The 22,452-nt window shown below is 44.8% G+C and overlaps 1 protein-coding gene across 1 annotated transcript in view; it reads left to right on the top strand.

Moving 5' to 3' along the window:
* The window catches only part of ADAM12 (ADAM metallopeptidase domain 12), a 357,082-nt gene that overhangs the window by 213,748 nt on the left and 120,882 nt on the right, over positions 1-22,452 (top strand). Inside the window, exons 5-6 of the mRNA XM_077124465.1 lie at positions 3,348-3,426; positions 16,648-16,724. Coding sequence (XP_076980580.1) covers positions 3,348-3,426; positions 16,648-16,724 — 156 coding nt within the window. The remainder of the gene's footprint in view (positions 1-3,347; positions 3,427-16,647; positions 16,725-22,452) is intronic.

The following is a 22,452-nucleotide window of genomic DNA, read 5'->3' as shown; positions in this document are numbered from 1 at the left end:
TGGGCTATGCTTAGAAACTTCATTCACTCTCTTTCAACAAGCAGAAACATACAGTACCATTTTCAGGCTCTCCAGAGCTCCAGGTATGACTGTTTGTATTTCTGCTTAATTCAAATGAAGTTTGGGTAACAATGAAAAGTAGATTTTTTTAGGCAAAAAAAAATCCGTTGGTCTTTACTGTACTGTATCAAGTCACATTTCAGAACCTTACAATTAATTTTACTGCTGTTAAACCCCAAAATTACTCTGTCAACAAGTTTTCCAACAGGCGTCTACCAAAAGCTAATCTTCTCTAAGCCCCAGCTTTCTTGATGGATTTTCCATGTAGTTCAGACTTGAAACGAGTTTTCTCCTTTGACAATCATCCTGCAAGGTTAGGCCTGGGTAGAAGGCCTTAAATTATGTGTCTCTGATCTATAAATTTCTGTGTACATTACTCCCCTTCGCTTTAGGTAACAAGGATCCAAAATTGTTAAGAACTGAATTACTAAGTTATTAATAAGATATGGGATAAAATAATAAAATTATTAATAAAACTTAACTTGTCAAGTATAGGACAGTTGGCAGATAAGTGTGTTTCTTTTTTAAGATGTGGGATGTTTTTCCAAATGTCTGACCTTACTTCTCCTTTCACAGTGGTCCTGAAGCTGATCAGTAGCCTAGCAACTTAGCTCACTAGGCTATTATGATAAATGTCACACGGTGGGTTGGCTTAACCACAAGAATGTATTTGCTCACAGCTTTGAGGCTAGGAGAGGCCTAAAATCATGGTATCAGTAGGACTTGCTCTCGCCTAGCGAGCAACTGGAAGCAACTTCTAGCTTCCAGTTCTTTCTCTTTATAAAACCTCTAGCAAAATGGATAAGACCCACCCTTGTTCAGTTGAGCCACACCTTAACTGGAAAGAACTTGTTCATGCCCAACCTATGATAACTTTACACCTGCAGTACCATGGATTAAGATTAAGCACAGGGATTTGTTGTGTTTGTTGGGTTGGGGTTCACAGGGAATCCCACCTCATGCCAGTGATGGACACTCCCAGTTCCTCATCTGGCTCTCCTCCCTGCCATCTGGCCATCCTTCCACCTGCTCCTCTGTAGCTCGGGCCCCTTGTCCCTCTCTGTCCCATTTCTACAGCCCCCCCCCTTTCCAACAACCCACTCCACTCAAGCCCCTACCATCAAAACAACCATCTCTCGGCTTCACATCCAAACTCTCTGTTCCCTTCAGAGCCATTCTTCTGGAGAGATACATGGATTGTCCCTGTCCCCTTCACAGCCACATCTATTTCTGCTGCGCCCTGCATCTGTCCTTGTCAAGGTCACCAGGTCTCTGATGCCTGCCCAGGGTCTCTGCTGTGTGCTGCAGCTGGCTACAACCTCTTTCTCCAAACTCCTCTCCTTGGTACCTCTCCCACCTCCCTCCACTAGGGGAAGGTATATGTGGCCTGAGAGCCAGGGCCTTTGGGAAATTTAGCCTCCCCCAGCATGATTTGCATACTCCAGGGTAGAGGGAGAAAAATCCTGGAGACAAGGAAAATCCATGCACCTTTAAAGTGAGTGTGAAAGATTGTCTGTGTTTTATATTTTGGGGCGTACTCTTGGAACACTTGCTATTAAGTACAGTGCACCCCAGACTCACTGTGAGGGTTGGATTGATTTAAACCAGGCATATCCTAAGCATCAAAATCCTTGTAGCACATAGAGATCCTCCTCGATTCTGGACTTGGCTGGGAGGGTCTAAAGAAGTCTGACTCTGTAAGAAAGTTATTTCTTGTACTGTCACATTTGCAGCTTCTCCACTTCTTTTCCTTCCCTACCATGTTCATCAGGGCTTTGGCTGCAAAACCCCATTCGAGCCCGCTGGAGCAAAAGGCTTTGTTGAGGAAGGGGAGAGGCAGAGTTGCCACCAGGGGCTTCTGGAAGATCTCTCCCTCTCTGTGCTTTGGCTCAGCAGTGTGATGGCTTTGTCCTCTAGCCAGCATCCTTCTGAAGCAGTAGACTGGGTGGAAGGAAGCTCTGTGATCCCATAGAGGCTGGAGACCCAAGAGAAAAGATCTCTTCCCCAGAAGGTCCAGCTCAGAACATGCTGTGGGAAAGGTTTGCCGTCGCCTTAGCTTGGGTGCCACATTCATCCTTGCAGTGCAGTGACTCCCAGCAGAACCTAGTGGAGTGGCAAGCACTCTTTGAAGATGAGAGAGAGCAGACATCCCCATCTCTGTCTACTCAACCTTCTGCAGAACTCAGTATTTAAAACATCTCGTGTTTCCTTGTCATCCAGGCAGACAAATCCAGGCTTGATTCAGTGTCCGTCATAGTCTTGTGCAGACCTGGTTCCTCAGATCCCGATATTTTAAGGCAGGTCATCCTTTGCCTGGGTTGCTCTTCTCCTCCCTTGCTTGGCTGCTTCCTCCTCCATCCTTTGGGGCTGGTGGTCAGCTCCCTCTGCAGAGCCCCCAGCCTCTAGGCCACCCAGTAAGGCTCTGCCCATACCTCTGTTACAACAACGCCATGCTAGGTTCACATTTATCTGTCACCTCACCAGGATGCATTTTCCCCAAGAGTAGGACTTGACGTCATTTTCCTTTGTATCCTGCAGCTAGTACCACATCTGGCACTTAGTAGGTGCACAGGAAGTATTTTTTGTGGCTATGTTGAATAAGGACAAAATAGTGCAAATTATATAAGAAGCTACAAAATAATTTAAAATCTAAACAAACCCATGCTTTGCTATCTTCGATGAAGTTCTAGGAGATCGCATACAATTTTAGTTCTGATAAACAGGGATGTTTCTTTTTGTCTATCTTAGAAATTACATATTTGACTATGTCTCTGATCATTTTGCCTCATTTCATTCAGAGCTGCTTTTTAATGTTTCATTATCATTCTAATCTCTTCTTTGACATTTTGATATTGACAACTGTTTCTTTCCCTGTGGGAGAGCCAGCAGGGGCAATACTTGTAGGTCCAAAATTATTTTTCCCAACAGGACAGAGCCAATGACCCTACTCTACAGAGCCTTATGATTTCCCTTATTTGGAGTGTGTTGCATGTGCACGTGTGTGTGTGTGTATGTGTGTGTGTGTGTGTGTGTGTGCACGTGTGCACATGCACTGGAAGGGAGAAAGGGGAAGGTTCTTCGTGGATGATGTGGACTGTTGTCTCCAGCACACACATCTGGTTCTCTCTGGACAACTTGAACAAGCCTTCGGAGGGCTGGTCTGATCATCTGCAAAATAAGGAGCGTGGTGGACGACCTCCCTTGCTGCCCCCAACCTTGACATTGACAAGCAACATATCGGTATAATTTCACACTTATTGTTTCATGTTGCTTTTATTTTTCTGCAGAGGTCTCATTGGTAGCAGTTTCACAGAAACCCATTACCGGCAAGATGGCACTGCGGTCTCCGTCACTCGAAATCACACGGTAATCCCTGCATGTTTGCATCACCGTAAAACTGCACTATCAAATCTTTGCTTAAAGTTTGTTGTCATTTAATCCTGAGCAAAGTCACATGGCCAGATTCTTTCTGTAGGCCCCCAAAAGAGCTTGGGAGTCATTTAGTGTTCAGGCATTACATTACGTGTCCAGAAAAATGTGGCCCTTGCCAGGTATGTGCCAAGAGTCCTTGGGGCGGGGGAGGGGAGTGGGCTTCATTGCAGGGATGACCTTGAAACCCCATCCCAAGGACAGTTGGGCAGACCTTTTCCAAAAGCCTAAATAAGTGAGCCAAACTTCGAGATGTAGCAATCATATCTGGGCTGAACTCTGCTGTGTTTAACTCTGAAGTGCCTTAAAGAAATTCAAAGAAAATGGACTCTGTTCAACCTCCTTATCATAAACGGATACACAATGTTGGTGTGATTCCATATCATGGTTGTTACTATAATATGACATCTATTACCTTTTCATCAACCTCTCTGGCAATTGAAACTTTATATGTACTTTGGACATAATGCTAAATTTTTTGTCACTTTAACAGACTTTTACTGTACACCCTCTGTGCACAGCCTCATGTGAGAACATGGGAATTCAAAAGGAATAAGACAGAATCACTGGCTTCTAAGGACTAGGAGGCTTATTTGTTTTAAGGAGATGTGGGTATTTGTTTGAAAAGAATAAACTTAGAGAAAGGTTTTACATTTATAACTGAAGCTTTGTCAAATAGCCGTACTTGTCTGCAGTAATTTCTCCCTTCTCTGCATTATGCCAATATGTTTTTTCTTTATCCCACATTTGTTGTTTGGTACTGATGAACTGAGACTTTCAGATTTCAGCCAATATCATGGAATGAGTTGCTTCAGCTCTCCCAACCCAAAGAAAGCACATGGAAATCCTAGATAAAATATAAGAAATTTTGTTAATGTCCTCGGTCAAGCTTTGAAAGAGAATTGGAGAAATCCCCAGGAGGCAGAAACAAAGCATGTAAATGCAGAGAAGTAGGCTGGTGAGTGGGGTCATGGAACCCAAAGGGCTCTTTAGGACCCAGAAAGAGCCTGGTGCCAAGGGGCTTGGAATGAGAGAAGTGGGTGCCTGCAATTGCAAACCCTGCAAAAGCTGGATCCCTAGGAAATCTACTTCTTCGGTGAAAAAGGATCAAGAAAAACTCTTGCTACTGGCCCAGAGAAGGGAGCAAAGAAGAGAGTTATCTGCCAGGTGTCCTGGATTGAAACAAGAGTTCATAAAAATTAGAGAAATTGAAATTCCAGCTTGTCTCATGCACATATGTTGGGAATGGGTGGCCTGGTATACAGATTTATAATATGGGAATTCCCAGTCAAGATACTGGCCTCAAAACCAGTCCCTAATAAATGAAATCCCCATTGCCTTGGCTGAAGCCCACCCAAAATAGTTCAGTAGGGATATCTCTTTAACCCAAATTAAATGAGATATCTACACAAAAAATAAGAATAATGAAAATATTGAGGATGCGTCCAAAATCAAAATTACAAAGCACACAAGAGAAAAAGCCACTGTAACCAGACATCACCAGACAAGGAAAAGGAGAAGATAGTATATCAAGGAACACGAGATAATAGAGAAATCAGAGAAAGTTTTAAATGTCTTAAAGAGAACTGAATAAGAATTTACCTCTAATAGAAATTTCAGCATGGAAAACATAGGGAAAATTTTAAACAGAGTGTGATGAGAATTTCCTTGAAGAAATTGAAGAAAGACATGAACGAGTCTTCAAGAAAGGCCAAATGCCAAACAGGATGGCTTATCCTGAAACTGCAGAACACCGAAGATAAACTCCGGAAGCCAGCTGAGAAAAAAAAGAGAGGTTTGTACAAAATCGAGACAACTAGACTGGCAACAGAGTTCTCATTAGTAAAAATTTAAGAGAATTAAAGGGAAATTACTATCAACCTCAATTCTTTTTGCAATTAAAGTATTTTACAAAAATAAAAGTGAAGTAGATATTTTCATACAAAGACAAGAGAATTTACTACTCACAGATTCTACCAAAGAGAATCTACCAAGGAGGGAATTAAACATAGAGGCAAGGGTAAACAACATAACTGTGTGCGAATCCATCTAAATAAGCTATTTAAAATAATTATGACAATAAATGACTAAAGTTTGGTTTAAAACAAGATGGAGAAATAGATTTAAACATTTAAAAAATTGTACAGGAGAAAAAAGAAATGCTGCAAAACTTTATATTTTGATAAGTACATACTTTACAAATTTAAGTATAATTCTTACAAAAATAGAAAAAATAAGTATATAATTCCAAATAAATAAATTGAAGAAAAATAGGTTATCACCCCAGTAGAGGGCAGGAAAGAAGGAAAAGAAATAAAGGACTAGAGTACATATTAAAACACAAGATAAAATGAGTCAACCTATATCAGTAGCAGTATTTTGTATAACATGCTGAATCCACTTATTAAAATGAAAACAAATTATCTGCTGAGAATATAAAATAAAATCCAGCTATAATTTTTATGAGAATCATACTCAAAGTACAGAATTGTTAGTAAAGGAATGGAAAAAGATAAAGCAGATAAATCTTAACTGAAGAAAGCTGTTGGAGTAGGAGTATTGTCAGACCAGCTAGAGCTTAGGCAAAAAAAAATAAAGGCATTGCTGAGGGTAAAGGAGGTCATTACTTAATGTTAAAAGGAGCAACTCACTAATATGGTAAAGATTATGAACTAGCAAAATAGTTTCAAATTATATAAAGCAATAATAGAAAGAATTAAAAGGATACGTTGATAAACTGACAGCAAGAATGGGAGGTTTAAATATATCTCTCTCAGAAATGAAGATAAAAAATGAGGAGAAATTAATGAAAAAGAAGACAAAAAAGACAATAGAAAGGAACACTTAAACCAAAAGTTACTTCTTTGAAAAAAATTAATAAATGAAATATTTACGAAAGTGATCAGTACTAAAAAAGTGAACAAAAGGGATCATGAGAAAGATCTACAAGTGAACAAAATTAGGAATGCAAAAGAACGTAACTAGTGCAACACAGATTTTTAAATCATTAGAATGTGATTAAAAAAACGTTTTCTTAAAAATGTGAATTGTCAGCACTAGTTTAAGATAAACTAAAAAAATTTAAATATAATTGTATAAAAAAATGAAGTCAGTAATAGTATTTTAAAAATCTACCTATACAAATAACATCAGACCTAAATAATTTTAACAGGTGAGTTTATCAAATCTATTGAGAAACACTTGGTTCCTGAGAACCAAACAAGGAGCATACCCAAAATGAATATTACAGCCTAGTTTCCATTATGAAAACAGTTGTAAAAATCCTAGGTAAAATATTTGCAAACCATGTCCAGCATACATTTTTAAATATACTGTATATAACCAAACAATACTTATCTCAGTAATGCAAAGATAGTTCAAGCTTAGTCTACCTAATTAGTACAACAATGAACACCTTGACATGACGAAACATTCTAGTTGATACTGGTTTTCAATTACAATCTGTGCTAATTCTTATGTTGATTCTAAGAGCTCTTATGGGTGACGTATGTTTCTCATATTCCCTTTCTGCCCCCATAGAGCGTGACTTAGCAGCTTGTATATGCTAGATTTTCAAAAACTGATTTGTTTAACCATTGCGGCATCTTAGATGATGTCAATCAGAATTCACTCGTTCACTCCAAAAGCATTTATTAAGTACTTTTTGTATGCAGAAACTGTCTATCAGGCTTCTGTGGATGCATGTTTAATGAAACATATTCCTTGGCCCCTTAGTTCTACTGGAAAGGTAGGGCATTTTAAAAAAATAACTGTTGTAAATCAATTGCTACAATAAGAAGGGTATACAAAATACTCCTGGAACATCATGGAGGCAGCGGTTAGTTTTAACTGGTTGGCGGCTGTTCCTCTAAGAAGATGATATTCCAGCTGGGTCTTTAATAATGCACAAAGATGAGGGGCTAGATTGGTATGAAACCTTTTAATCTAAGGCATTTTGACATTATCCTACTAAAAATTGGAAACTATAGAAAGTTTCCGTGCAGAGGAATATGTTCAGTTTTATGCTTTAGGAAGGTTCTCTGATGGCAGAATGGAAAGACAATTGGTGAGAATACTGGTAGACAGGAGGCAAGAATATTTTTGTTAGAGGCCTGTTGTAGTTGATGAAAGTTTCACTTATGAAAGTTGGCCTTGGAATGAATAGGACTGACAGACTCAAGAGAACTTGAAGATGCAGAAGAGACAGGTCTGGGTAGTGGAGGGGGAAGTGGCACCGACTCAGCCCTGGAGCTTAGACCTTGGAGGGACCATCTGTTCCTCACTTGTGCAGTTAAGGGTGGTGGGCAGGCAGAGGGCATAACGAGTGTGGCTTTGTCCTCATTGAGTTTGCACTGGATAGCCGAGGGAGGATGTCCTCTAGTCGGTTATGTACATGAATCTGGAATACAGGAGAAAAACGGAGGCCAGAAATTAAATCTGAGGATCAGCCTCATGTATGGGTGATAGTTGCTGCCATGAGTTCATACTTGACTTTCCATTTTGTCTTTTCTTTCCCAAGATGATCTCATTTAAAAGAAGCTTTAGATTTATCACTTAATGCTGTCTCCACAGTATATGTTGTTATTCCAAACAGAAGCGGAACAGAGATCCCAGTTGTTATACTGGCCTAACAGGTGTCCTCCAAGTGTCCGTTTGCTGTGATAGTGAATGCACTTGTCTCGTATGGACCTGTCTAGAAGATGCTAGAGACATTGCTTCCAAAATTATTCTAACAGTTTCATCATTTCTGTTTCAATCTCCCTTAACAATTTGCTTTTTTCCTGGGCATCTTTTTTTTCCCCCTGTTTTCTCTCATTTGAGAAGAAAACCATGATAAGAGAGAAGAGGGAGAAATAGAGAACTAGCTGTATGAGGTCCAGCACTACCCCGCGGGATTTGGTTTTGGACTTGGATTGAGAAAGTGGAAGGCTACAAACCGAGCCCCAGGAGTACAGCCTGGATGGACGAGTGCCAGCTCGTGTGCAGTAGTTGTCTCTGGGTGTGTGGGACTTCTTTGTTCCAGTCTCCTCTCATCAGTGGGTGTGCAGAGAGAGCTGGGGGCTTTTGTCTTTCTCCCCATTTTCCTGTGATGGGACTGTGTAGACAGGTAAATGACTGTTCCATCCCTCCACTCTCTGCATGGTTGTGTCTCCAGGTGGGAGAGGAGGGGTCAGGTCCTGACAACCCCTGATCCCCGTTCACTGGCAGGGTGTGGAGCCCTTGCACCAGAAAGGCAGTGCTGCTTGTCATGCTCTGTCTTCGCCAACAACCAGGGAAGCTTGCCCCAGCCCCCGGGGAGCTGCCTGAGTAAGACGGTTTTGTTTTCTCAAGGTGGGTTTCAAGGCTTTAGCTGGCAAGAAGATGGGTGGTGATGGGGAAAGGTTGGAAATTGCAGGAAGCCTGACTTCTGCGCAGGCTGGAGATGTTATCCTCTGATAGACTATACCTTTTTAGAAGTATATACACTGATACTGTCTATGTGATCTTCATCTCACTTTTGAATGTATCTTCAGTAGAAGAGGTTAATTGGCACCCCAACCCTCCTAAAATAACTAGTACTTAGTGTTTTTACAACTAGAGAATGACTTCTCATTTAATCCAGCAGCTGCCTTCAGAAGCATCCATTCCTTCCAGCGCACGTCTGAGTTGGCAGCTACATAAAGATAAGGAGGAAATAATCTTGTTCGCTAAACAGACCCAAAGCCCCAACCAGCTGCTCCCCCCAGCAGAAGCTCCATGACCAGAGTCCAAGGCCTCCTTTTGTCTTTGGCGGTGTGGAGACAGATGTAGCTTTTCAGGTTCTGTTTTTATTGAGTCAGGCTGGAAAACAGAAAGAAATTTGCTGACTCATCCACCTCGCCCCCAAAGTCAGAACATAATAAATTTTCATAAATTTATAATTATATATAAAATAAGAACTGCTTTTGGCTAAAAGTCCTTTTTTTTTTCTTGTCCTTTTAATCTCTCAACAATCAGTGTAAGCTAATTGACTCAAGCCGAGTAGTGACTGATTTCAATTTTGAAGCTGAGCACTTTTCTTTTATCTTTCAATTGTCCCAACAGGCCGAAATATTTGTGGCTTTGTCCTTTGCTGGCCACATCTAAGGGAAGACTCTGTTTGTCACTTTTAATCAGGCCTGTGGAAGACAATGCACTGGACATTTATGCTATTTACATTCCAAAAGAGGACCCTGGGAGAGGCTCAAATAGCCCTGCAGAAAATCTTCTACAGCATGCCCAGTGCTTTGGTGGAAATGCCTTCACTTGTTGCATTTTATCCAAGCGGCTACTCTTGTGAGGCCCTGTCACCACCCCTAAGAACAAGCAGTGGGAAAAGCATAGAAGGAGGAAAGGAGCCCTATGGGGCTGCGGTGACGGAGGAAACTGACACTGTTTGCAGAAATGAAATCAGTGCCCAGCGCACAAAGGAAAGTCCGAGGGGACTGAAGCTGGACTGAGGGGTCATGGAAGATTTCATGGAAGAACAGACATTTGAACCCAAAGCTGGAGGTTGAGGAGGCCTGAGCTGAGGGAAGGGGTGGAAGAGACATTCCAGCTAATATTGAGCTTTACCCAGGGGTGGGGAAGTGTCCAGAATCTGACAAGGTCAAAGTGCAGATGATGGTGACACACACATCATGATGGAAGAACACTGGGAAGCCATTAAATGTTCCAGTCAAGGGCGAGCCATGACCTGGCAAGGTCGGCTCGCTGCAGTGGGAAGTGGGTGAGCAGAGGGAGCAGGATTGGGGCTCAGCAGGAACCAACCAGCTGGCCGTGGGGACTTGTGCATCCTGGAGAGAGGAGGCATGATGGAGGCCAGGGGCTTGGAGATGGGGAGGAGAAGAGACATCTGACCTCCCACCCATGTGCATTATCCAGAAAGGCCCCACTGTATGTTGGAGGGGGTCGAATCGTGTCCCCCACAAAAGGCATGTGCAGACCCCAAGGCCTGGTTCCACAGTTGTGAACCCATTTGTATATAGGACTTTCGAAGATGTTGCTAGTGAAGCTATACCCCGACCGTGGGCCCTAATTCCATATGGCTGAAGTCCTTATTAGCGAAGGAAATGTAACACGGAGAGAGAAGCCAGGGAGGCAGCCCAAAGCTGGACACCCAGTGGAGAAAGAAGATGCCGCCGAGTGCATCGCCCTGTGATAGAAAACTCAAGGAACCCCAAAGATCAACGGCCACCCAGGATTTACTGTCCCAAGGAATGGGGCACCAACAAATTCCTTTTGTTAGGCCAACCTATTGCATGAAATCTGTTTTAGCGGCTGGGACACTAAAACAGGGTCATCGTCTCGCATACACATGCCTTCATTCATTCATTCAGTAATAACATACTGACCTGGGGTTGAGCGTGGAGGAAATTAAGAGGAAAACAGGGTGTTCAACATATGGGAGTTAAAAATTTTTTTTTTGGTCTCCAGGTTTGTTATCTAGATGCAACAAGGCCTTACATGTTAGGAATGGCTTCTTGGGGTACTGTTTATTGGACTCCTAAAACCTAGGGCAGTAAGTGTCCAGCCCATTTTACAGATTAAAAGCTATAAAATGGAGTCTGCGCCTCAAGACCTCCAGCCCCAGGTGGGCTAATGCCCTCCCTCTCGCACACCCGTGGCCCCAGCACAATGTGCTGGCAGCCCCCGAAGATCCTGAGCGGGGTCTCCCTGCACATCCCCCCTTGCCTGGAGCCCACACAGCGGCGCCCTCGAGTTCCCAGGGCTGCTTGTCAATGGGGGGTGCAGAGAACCTGGGATGCACCGCGGCCACTTGCCCTGGCCCTGTGCCCGAAGGCCTGGTCCCCCTGGGTGGCCGCCGCAGACACGCGGGCCGGAGAGCTGAGGGCCCAGCAGGACACAGGCCTCACCCAGCCGGGTCGGCCTGCAGGCCCCCAGTGCACTCGCACACACGCAGACACCCGCATATACACACTCAGACACACTCAGGCTCTCTCACATACTCTCATATTCCCTCACAGTTCCGCTCACCTTCACACACTCACTCTCAACTCCTCCACTCATACGCGTGTCATATTCGCATGTTCACACTCACACTCACTTGCACATGCTCACACATTCTCACTCGCAGCCACACTCTCCTGGACACACTTGTACTCATTCATGCTCACACTCACCATCCCACACTCACTCTCTGACACACTCATTCACTCCCATCCATACCCTTCCTATCTGTGGCTTTTTCTCCAAGTTTGAAAACGACATCGCCCCCCACCAGGACCACCGGGCGGCGGCGTGACGAGCTCAGCTGTGCTCCTCCCGGCCCAGCTTGGACTAACGTTTCTTCTAGAAAAGAGAGAGCCCGGCCAGGGCACGTGTTGTCCTGGCGGCGTGGCAGGGGGCGCCGTTTGGCCTGGGGCCCCACGGCCTGGCTTTCTGTCCGCCAGGCTTTGAGCCTCCGGCCCAGGACAAGGCTTGCAGCAGCCACCTGGGAACCCTGGCCCTTTGGAGCCCCTGTCCAGGGAAGGGCCGGGTTGGCTATGGACACCCAGAGCTTCCTTCCAACCAGCATGTTGGTGAGTCAGGTACCAAACTGGGCTACTCTGGCAGCACGTAGTTTGTGGGGGGGCTGGGGGGGATCCTCTCTGAAAAACCTGCCAATGAAAGAGCCTTTGAAAATAATATTCACCCAGCAAACTCCGTGACAGCCTCTGTCGACAGTGGTCTTTGGCAACCAGAAACTCAGGCCGATTTTCTTTCTAGTTTAGCGTATAAAATCCCTCTTTCAATCCTGCCGATAGTTGAATAACAGAATTTTTATTTTACTTCCTGTGTGGCATAATGCTGAGGGCTACAAATCTTCAGGTTCATGGGTTCTAATTCCACCTTCCTCCAACCCACCATTATATTTGATTGGCAGCATTAAACAGAAGGAACGTTTTCTGGAGTGGGGAAATACATTAGGTTAAGTAATAAGTATATAAAATGCATGGTTAGAGACTTTGTAAAGGAAAAGATGTAATTTTGTGGTTAGGCACATTTGGGACTATTTCTATGTTATGTTTTGTTGGTGGAAATAAAATACATTGGCTCAGCAGAATTAGGCCAACACAACTGTCCTAATAGGAGAGTGTCTTGTTTGGCGAAGTCTTTGGAGACCAGAGCAAGAGAAAAAGAAAGAGACAGTACAGTTTTGAGACTCTCGAGGCCATCAGAGAGAGGAAAGGGGATGCAGTCTGGGAAAGTTGTGCAGCCTGGTCCCTTGGCAAGGGTTACTATGGGGCATGAGTCCTTCCTGGGGCAGGATGGCTGGCTGCCGTGGGTCTCACTGGTGCAATCACATTCAGCCCAAACAAGCCGTGAACCTGCAAATCCACAGGGCCTGGCCAGTACCTGCCTCTTAGCATTTTGCATGGGGATAACACGGCCCTTGAATGTGGGACACAACTACACCTGGAAACTTTCCTTTGTGGCCTCCGCCAGTCAAGGATAGAGATGCTGCCTGCGCTGTCTACCTCCCCCTGCCTCTACTGCCACCAGAAAGAGGGGCAGCCCTCATGCCCAGAAGCATAGGAGAGTAGTTTACTATAACCCGTAATCAAGTTTCTGAATCAGTCCTATGGCACGTGACATGACAAGTCTGTCTTTCTGATGTGTGAATTGATCTATATGATAACTCACTACATTATAAAAATGAAGTCACGTTTGTTTAAATATTTACTGAATCATCTTTACTGATGAAATAAAATTGCATGAAAATATAATTGTCCTGGAGAATCTAGAATATAGGGTTCTGGTAATTATGCTTAGTAATCCAAAAAATTGATCATTGTCAGGATTGAGCAGTGGCCTTGTTAGTCAACTGTCAGCAGGTAAGCCAAACGTGGTTTTAGAGCTAAGAAATAAGTTGTTAGCTCTGGTAATGATTAAAAGAATTTGGATTGTTTATTTTAAGGAACAGTTTATGAAAGCTAAAATCCATCCTCCCTCCCTCCCTCTGCTTTTTGTAAGCAGTACTTCATCCATGTTGTTGAACTGGAACTTAATTTTAAACTAATTTGTTCTTAGCTCATGCTTTTTCTGAGTACTTAATTTAAAAGTACATTTGATAAATAATCTATTAAAAATAAATTGAGATTGAGAATGAGCATGTTTGAAATTTCAGAGGTCGGTAATTAAGATAATTGTCACCATTTGATTTTTGTCATTTTTAACCAGTATTTAACTGTTTTTTCAATAGCAATGTTTCACATGTCTCTTAAAATGGAGGAAATTCTGCATTGAATGGGACCTCCAAAGATCTGAAATAGTTAAAAACCAGTGATTCTGAAAAGATAAACATAGAATTATCATATAATCTGGCAATTTCCACTTTCCATATATACCCCAAATAATTGAAAACTGGGACTTGAACAGATACTTCAATTGTAACTTTTGTTACACTTTTTATAATATTCTTTCATTAATTGTAACAAAGTTGCCACATGGGAACTCCATACATTCTGCATGATTTTTCTGTAAGCCTACAATTTTCCTAATTAAAAAAAATACATTTAAAAATGTGCTGACTATAACTATATAGGTTTTACTATGTGACTATGTGATTATGAAAACCTTAAATCTGACGCTCCTTTTATCCATGGTATGGACAAAAAATTAAAAGACAAAAAATAAATAATAGGGGGAGATGAAGGGTAAAAATTAGGTAGATTGAATACTGTGGGTCAATGAGAGGGAGAGGTAAGGGTATGGGATGTACAAGTTTTTTTTTTTGTAATTGTTTTTCTGGTGTGATGCAGATGTTCTAAAAATGATCATGGTGATGAACACACAACAATATGATGATATTGTGAGCCATTGATTGTGTAATACGGTTGGACTGTATGTGTGTGAATATTTCTCAATATAGATATGAAAAAAAAAGACTTTAAGACACAAGTCAGTTGGAATGCTGGTTTGAAGCTGATATGTATCCCAAAAAACCATGTCCTTTTTCCTGATCCAGTCTTGGAGGGACAGCCATGATTTTTTAAATCCTGATTAACTATAATGGGGTGGAAACATTCACTGGATCATTTCCATGGAGATGTGACATGCCCAGTCATGGGTGTGACCTCCAGATTAGATGGAGATGTGATTCCACCCATTCAAGGTGGGTCTTGATTAGTTTACTGGAGTCCTTTAGAAGAGGAAACATTTTGGAGAAGTACTCTGGAGAAAGCTCAGAGCCGACAGAAATGCAGACATTTGGAGATGCTTGGAGGGCCAACAGACAAAGTAGATGCCTAGACACAGACGTCTGGAGATGCAGAGCCCAGCAGACTTCGTCGTGTGCCTGTCCATGAGATGCCATGCAAGCCAGAACTCAGAGTTGTGTCCCAGAGGAGCTAAGTGAAGGCTCACAGAAGCTTAGAGAGGAAACCACTGACCTCCGAAGCTAGAAGCAACAGAAGTGGGAACAAGGATCGGTAGATGCCAGCCATGTGCCTTCCCATGTGACAGACATAGGCCCCTCTTGAATCAAAGTATCTTTTTCTGGATGCCTTAGTTTGGACGTTTTTATGGCCTTAGAACTGTAAACTTGTAACTTAACAAATTCTCCTTTTAAAAGCCAAAAAACTGTGCTATTGGTACAGAAGTAGATGAATGAAAGTTTGTCTCAGTGGAAAAGAATAGAGAATACAAAAGCAGAGCCACAGTCAAATGTGTGTATTTGGTATATGACAAGGTAGATTTCAAATCAGTGAGTAAAGGAAAAACGGTGCAGAACAGTTGCCTCTCAGTTTGTGGGGGAAATTGGATTCTACACCCCCACAGGAAAAAAAATAGATTTCACATAGATTAAAGAACTCACGTAAGACTATAAGAGTATTAGAAGAAAATAAAGAACATATTTATGACCTTGGAGAAAGCCTTCTTAAGCAATACACAAAATGCATGGAGTGAAAGGCCGGTAGATCTGTCTATAAAAATTAGAAATTTCTATACAACAAAATGCACCATAAGCAAAGTAAAAAGACATTTCCCATGTAATAACAGGCAAAATATCAATATCCAGAATGGACATCTCCTAAAATCGATAAGAAAATGTCCAATAAAATAACAAATGTCTCTGCAGCCATCACATCTCCCATCTCTTGTCCTCTACCCAGTGACCAAAAAGATCACGTCTGCCCCTTTCTCATGGTGGGGTCAGATTTCTCTGGCCACTCAATCCTATTGGGTCCTTTCTCCTGGCAAAGTCAAGATGGTCTTTGGAATTTTACTTGGTTGGGTAGAATACCTGGACACCAAGCCCCACCCCGACAGAGCAAGTTGTAGCACAATGGGGACAGACCGACACCTGAACGCCCACTCCCTGTCCCCTCTGCTTTCCTTTCCCTGCAGAATGCTCCCCACAGCTGGCACTCAGAGGCACTGATGAGGAGTGCCAAGCATGCTGCAGGCATTTCTTGCCAGTCCACCATTTAATTGGGCTGCAGCATAACCTTTGTTCAACAATAAAATTAACCTTGACTCCGGACAGATAATTTATCTTAACTAAGGAAGCATGCAGGCTGTGGCTTCTTTTTGCAAATAGGTACATGATTAAAGAAATAGAACACCACTGACACATCACATGGGGACTTTTGTCTTAGACTGGAAGACCTTCCTATGTTTCTTTCCTGCTGAGATAGACTTTCCACTCTCGATTGGGTAATTCAGCGAGGTGCCCCCTTTCCCTCCTCACTTCCTTCCTCTCAGCTGCTTTTCTGTTTTCATAAGCCATAGATTTAGGGCTCGTTATATTACTTTTCACTGGGTGCTTACATGCCCCATACCGATGCACATCTCATTACAAAAGGCGATTTACATGAGGATAAAGTAGCGAGGTCACCGTGGTTTGTTCTGCCTCTAGATTTTGTGTAAGATTCTGCATCAGGGCTCCCCCAAAGGTGCCAGAGAAACAAGAATGGACCAGGATGCATCTTAAAAACCCTATCGATAATCATTAAGTAAATCAGGTATTTCTGCCAGAGATCCTGTCTGGGTCACGCCCATCAGGCTTAGCATTAAATATTAAGATGGCTGATTCAATGTTTTCTGCAAAAGAAATTCTCTAAGAACAGGGAATTCTGTGGCGAAGTTCAGAGGCATTGGTTGTAAGTGGGCCAAGAAGGTGTGGTTACTAACTCACCTTTCTCCCCCTTTCAGGGTCACTGTTACTACCACGGACATGTGCAGGGACATTCTGTTTCCATGGTCAGTCTCAGCACGTGCTCCGGGCTCAGGTAAGTGGCCATGACAGGGCACACATTCTTAAGCGACCACAGCCCACCTCGACCTGTTCTCATCACCATCAAGCACAGAGAACACCTGGCAGAGCCCGGGACGCGGTCACACCTCCACCTTTGTAGGGTGGGGGAGGCCCTCGCGGCTTACCCAGAAGCTTCCCTTCCCCAGAGCCACGCTCAGGCCGGGTGCAGGGGGCAAATGAGATGGCCAGCACCACCCACGCCTCGGCTCCAGCGCCGCTGGGATGCGGGCAGTGACTTCTCTTTTATGTGGCTCTGATGTTTCCTAACTGCTGGTGTTAAGGCACTCATGTTTAAGCTGCTTGCTTAAAAAAAATTAAAGATGGTCTGTCCTCATTAGGGAACCCAGTAAATGTCCCAGCGGCCATGGGGGTTGAGCGTAGACACGAACCTGGGGGGGCCCTTGGCCCCTTGCTGTGGCCACACGCGGGAAGCCATGAAGGCCAGAGTGGATGAGCCAAGCCCAGTGCCCACAGGCCCTTCCTGCACAGCCCCAGATCTAGCCACCCGCCGGCTCCTGTGTGCTTCCCACGGAAACCAGCTAACAATTTTCCAGCTGCCTTGGCTATTTTTCTGGTGGGATTTGTTGAGCTTGTGAACAGATAGCTGGCATCCTCAAAGCCAGGCTTTGCTTTGGCCCGTGGCACCAGGGGGGGTGGCTTCAGAGAGGGGGGCTGGGAGCCACCAGCTCAGGTTGACAAGCGGGAGGGCAGTCTGTCTGTCCATGGAGCTGTGTCTTTTGTGGATCCTATTTACAATCATGGACAGTGTACCTCCACACACGCACAACACACACCAGACACACCCCACATCACATATGGACAGACTCCTCATGCGCACACGCACACACACACCACATCAGTCAAGGTCTGCACACCCAAGCGAGGCGGTGACCGCACCGGTCCTTTTCAGGCTTTTAACAGCAGCTGACAAAGACGCAAACCTGACTTGATGTTAACAGGGGGGAAAGTGGCCACTGTTTTGCACGCCTTGCCTTGCGTGGACCTGGACTCCTGGTAGGCACACGTCAAATGCTTCTTGGTTGAGTGACCCAGGTAGCCAGCTCCTTACTGTCAGTCAGTCACTTGAGACTAAAACGCGCTCGGATGACATGAGCAGATCTGAACCAGGCAGCCGCCCCTCCCTTTGGGAGAATGTGCTCCGCTCCCAGGTTTCCTGTTGGAGCGTGAGCAGGTGCACTCACTCGCCTGCTGCCTGGGAGCCAGGCTCGGTGGCCGGTCCCCGTGGCCGGTCCACCACCGCGTGGGAAGAGGCCATCCAGTGGCACCAGCCAGGACACAGTGCTCACATGGGGCATGTGCACCTCTAGCTTTTCTTTCTTCTCTAGCCCCTCTGTTTTCAATCGTGTCTCAGGTGTGCAAAGGGGACGTGCCCAGCCCTTCTCCACAGAGCGCCTCCATGGTGGTCCTGGGACCGGATGGTTGGCCAGGACGAGGGTGGTGGCTGTGCACGTGGCACAGCTAGAAACGCTTTCAACAGTGTTGGTGAGGCCAGAGGCAGCTCATCTGTGCACCTGGTTCTAACAATTACCTTCTCACCCCAAAGCAATCGTGTCACCCCGAGACAGTATGGAGCTCAAATACACAAAAGGGCCAAGTCCTTGCTATTGAAGAAATCACTGAGGAGGGCTAGGTTCCTAGGAGGTCTCTAGCGCCCTTACAGGCCCAGTGTGTGGGGGCGTGCTCGGGTGTAGGTGGAGGACGAACAGTGGTTTGGCAGCAGCAATTTAGAGCAGAGAAGAGGACCACTCATCGTCCAGCTGCTGAGGAACAGAGAGGAAGAGGTTTAAACAAGCATGGCCTGGAGAGGCTGCAGGGGAGCTATTGTCAGCAGGGGTCAGCCAGGGTGCAGCTGGTAAGGATGAAAGTGGAGTAGGTGAGATCGAGGAGGGACCGTGAGTCCCAAGAGCACAGTGGACAGGTTTGCGGGGAGAAAGGGAGTAGAGATGGGGTCAGTTAGAGGATTACAGGGTGGTGTGGGTGAAAAGCCCAGTTTTCATGGGTAACCAGAGGCTTGGGCTCCTGGTAGGGAGTGGGGGTGAGCAGGGTGGGGTACAGGGTGGCATCAAAACAGGTGTCATCTGGGGCAAAGTTGAGTGTCCAGTTTGAGCTGGGGAGTCTGGCACCACTGCACAGATGGCCTCTGCTAGGAGCGCCAAGCTATAGCCCAGGAAGTAACCCAGCTGCATGACTCTGGGCAAGTCTTTGGACCTCCAGAAACCCAGTTTCCCTGGGAATAAAATGGGAATAAGGTCTCTAGTTGAGGTAGTGCTTCTGAAAATAAACAAAGTGACCTGTTTGAAAGCCCAGCCATGTACCTGTCCCTAGGTAACCAGCCAACAAAAAGAATCAGCATCTTGGGACAGTCTCACGTCCATTCATTCAGGGGCTGGACTAATCAGAGAGATGCGTTCATATGGTACCTCTGGGTGAATTCCGTGCAAAGCTTCACTGCTGCTGAGGAAGCCAGAATGGAGATGCAAAATGCTGTGGGGGTGAGGACAACACATGCCTGGAAATCGCCATCACCCTCATGTCCAGTGCGGTTGTAGGCAGAGCCTCTAACACATGTGGAAAGATGAAGTCCACACTTTGCTATTATACCTCGTTGAGGCCTAGAAGATACCTGCACCTGTTATTCAAAGGCTGTTTGTCAAGGGCTAGGAATCTCCAGACTACAAGTCAATGTAAATGTTCGTGTGTACATTTTTGAAAACTCATTTGCATATAGCAGGTAACCTAACTCAAACTGGCTGAAAGATGAACAAAGCAAGGAGGTAGACGTTGTCTACTGAAACATCCAGGGGTAGAGTCAGGCACAGCTGGATCCAGGGTCACAGACGATGTTATCAGGGTCCATCCTCTCTCCATCTCTGGCCTCTACCGTCTTCTGTGCTGCTTCTGGTCTCAGACAGTCTGCTTTTATGGTGATGACCAGCTGCTGGCAGCGCCCAGCTCACGTCCTCAGAGGACAAGTAGAAGGACGAGGGCCTCTCTTTCAAGCACAGTAGAGATTCCCAAAATGCATCTCACTGGCTCTGACCCATCCCCAGTGTCTCTGGGGGACACAAAGCTCTGATTTAACAGGCTGTGGCTCACACCAGGGCCATCCTGACAGTAAATAGCACCCAATCTCAGCGGCGGAGTGCAGGGTGAGTGCACTGAAGAAACCAATGAGCTCTTACTAGGAAAAGGACAAGTGAGAATCAGGAACCCTCAGGAAAAAAAAAAAAAAAAAAAAAACAGGCTTCCTCCAACAGTGGCTTCCACACATTTATGAAGAAGTTTCACGTCATCAAAACTGAGACCAGGCACAGATGGAGGCACCCAAGAGTGGGCTGATAATTTGGGGGTAATTTTAGCAAGGATTATCAAATTCTTGATGGGTAAAGATCAAAGGGGTATCTCCGAGGTGCTCCTAGATCCCTAGTTTACAATAAATAACACAATTTTTAAACCAATAACATTCAGTCATTAGTAAAAGAAAAAAAAGAGAGAGAAGGAGGTGGTGGTGGTGAAGACGGAAGAGGAGGAGGCAGAGAATAAGAGCAAGAACTGCACATGGCGTCAGGATTCCCAGGGTGATACTGTCACATGTCAAAGCTGCCTTCTGCGCGTGGGCATGCCATGCAGTCATGACACACCCTTCTTCCCAGACCTGCCCTGCTGCCATTCTGTTCCAGCCCCCCAAAGACACAGTAGCTGCCGGGCCCCCAGCCCCTCGCCCCTAGGACTGGAATCTGCAATGTCCCAGTCCCTGGAGAATGTCCTCTCCACATCACCTGAAACACACCATGAAGTGGGCAAAGCAGAATATGGTGAAATCCTTGCAGCTGGGATTTCAGGGAAAGTCCGAAGAGTAAGTGGGGTATTGTCTGGTGCCGACCACCAGGACACAGCGGGAACAGTGATGGGGAGCTCCATGGGGATGGCGAACTCCACGCTAGGGTACCCCTGGGGATTTTCACTTCCCAGATTGTGTTTATTGCTGTTGTTACAAAAGCAGCAGACTGTGCATCAACAGAGAAATTCCAGAGTTATGGAGTCAACTTTACGATCTTGTAAGTCGAGAGTCAAACCAGAGAAAAGGCTGCATTTGGTCAACTGCTCACTGACAGAAGAATCAATTGAGATGAGAAGCAAAGAAAAGAAATGTACCATCATAGCCATAGCCTGTTAGACTTTAAGAAAGAAAATAGAGATTAAAAAAATATGTTAAAACGATGTGCTCCAAAAAATACATTTGAATCTAGCAATGTGGGAGAAAGTTCAAGTGTCCTGGGGGACACATTAATTAGAGCTCAGCAGATTACAGTTTTGCAGAGAGAAGGGACATCCTGCATTGCTTCAAAAAGACTTGATCAAAGATGGGCAGGCAAGGAAAATGTCTGTCCTGGAATAGAGAAGAGAGGAGGAGACCAAGCAAATCATCCTTCATCATTGGAAGCTTGAAGGGGAAGAGATAAGGGGAGAAAAAAAAAAGCATAAAGATCTTAGCAGAAAGGGGAGATTAAAGAGGAAATGGCTCTTCAATGGAGGGAATGAAGTGCAACATGGAAAATAGGTCATAAAAATGAGTTCAACTGTGGAATGCATTCTTACTTTGAAATAACTCCAAGTCAAATGCAAAGTTCAGGCCATAAGTTAATTTTGTGCCATAGCGTGTCTCTCTCCGAGATTCTCAGCTCCCAAGATCTCAGGACAATTTTCGTGGCTCACCTCTTCCTTATATGTTCTAGTCTCTTGTTCATTCCCCCTGCTTCCCGCGCCTGCTGGCGAGTGCTTACGTCTGGAAGGAAGCATCATCGTGCTACCGCAATTTACAGATCCCAAACTGTCACATTGATGGCGAGAGAGCTTAGCTCTCAGCCTACAGGAAAACCCACTGTGCTTCTCAACGGGACAGAAGTCCATCACTGCCATGCTCCTGCTGGGCCATCAAAACAGCTGTGTCCTGGATTCTGGTTCTAGTCCTTGGAGTCATGTTCCCTCTCCCTTCCAGCTCCCCGGGTAACCTGAGCTCCATGGGGAAAGCCACTGTAGTTCGCTAGTTCTGCTCATCCTCATGCTCCACCCTTTCACCCCTACTCAGCCATCTGGGCCGAGGGGTCTTTGGGGTTCATGCTTTAGAATGAGCCAAGCATTTCCCACCCTCTGAGGCTACTTATGATGGTTAAAATTAGGCTGAATTTGTTAAAGAACTACCTGTGCTTTTTCAGACTTAAGCCAAGGTTTTATTTAATTGATGAAGAAACTGGTGTCTCCAGTTGTAAGCTAGATATTGACTGCAATAATAATAACTCCTCTCCTGGCTTCCCCTCCCCAGGCCCATAGGCTTGAATCTCCTTTATCCCCCCCAGGTCTGGCACCCTTGCAACATCCCTTTCCCCATCTCTCCTTTCACATTTCCCTGCCACTCCCCTGGATTGGCCCTCATGCCAAGATATATAAACTGTGTCCCATGTCTGCTTTCTGCCTCCACCTTCCCTCCACAGCCATCTTGCACATTCTAGAAGGTCATATTTCTAAATCACTGTTCTAAAATATAGGTCCCTGCCACCCCCTGAATTGTAGCTTCTTACCAGCTACATGGAGAAGCCTTTCCCTCGATGGGTTTGATCACCAGTATTCTCTGATATTTACTGATCACCTATGGCTATAGGTTGAACTGTGTCCCCCCAAGG

This window comes from Tamandua tetradactyla, chromosome 13 (genome assembly GCF_023851605.1).
Source record: "Tamandua tetradactyla isolate mTamTet1 chromosome 13, mTamTet1.pri, whole genome shotgun sequence".
In the NCBI taxonomy this organism is placed as follows: Eukaryota; Metazoa; Chordata; class Mammalia; order Pilosa; family Myrmecophagidae; genus Tamandua; species Tamandua tetradactyla.
The sequence above is the reverse complement of the archived record's forward strand: the minus strand, read 5'-3'. Positions and strand labels throughout refer to the sequence as shown.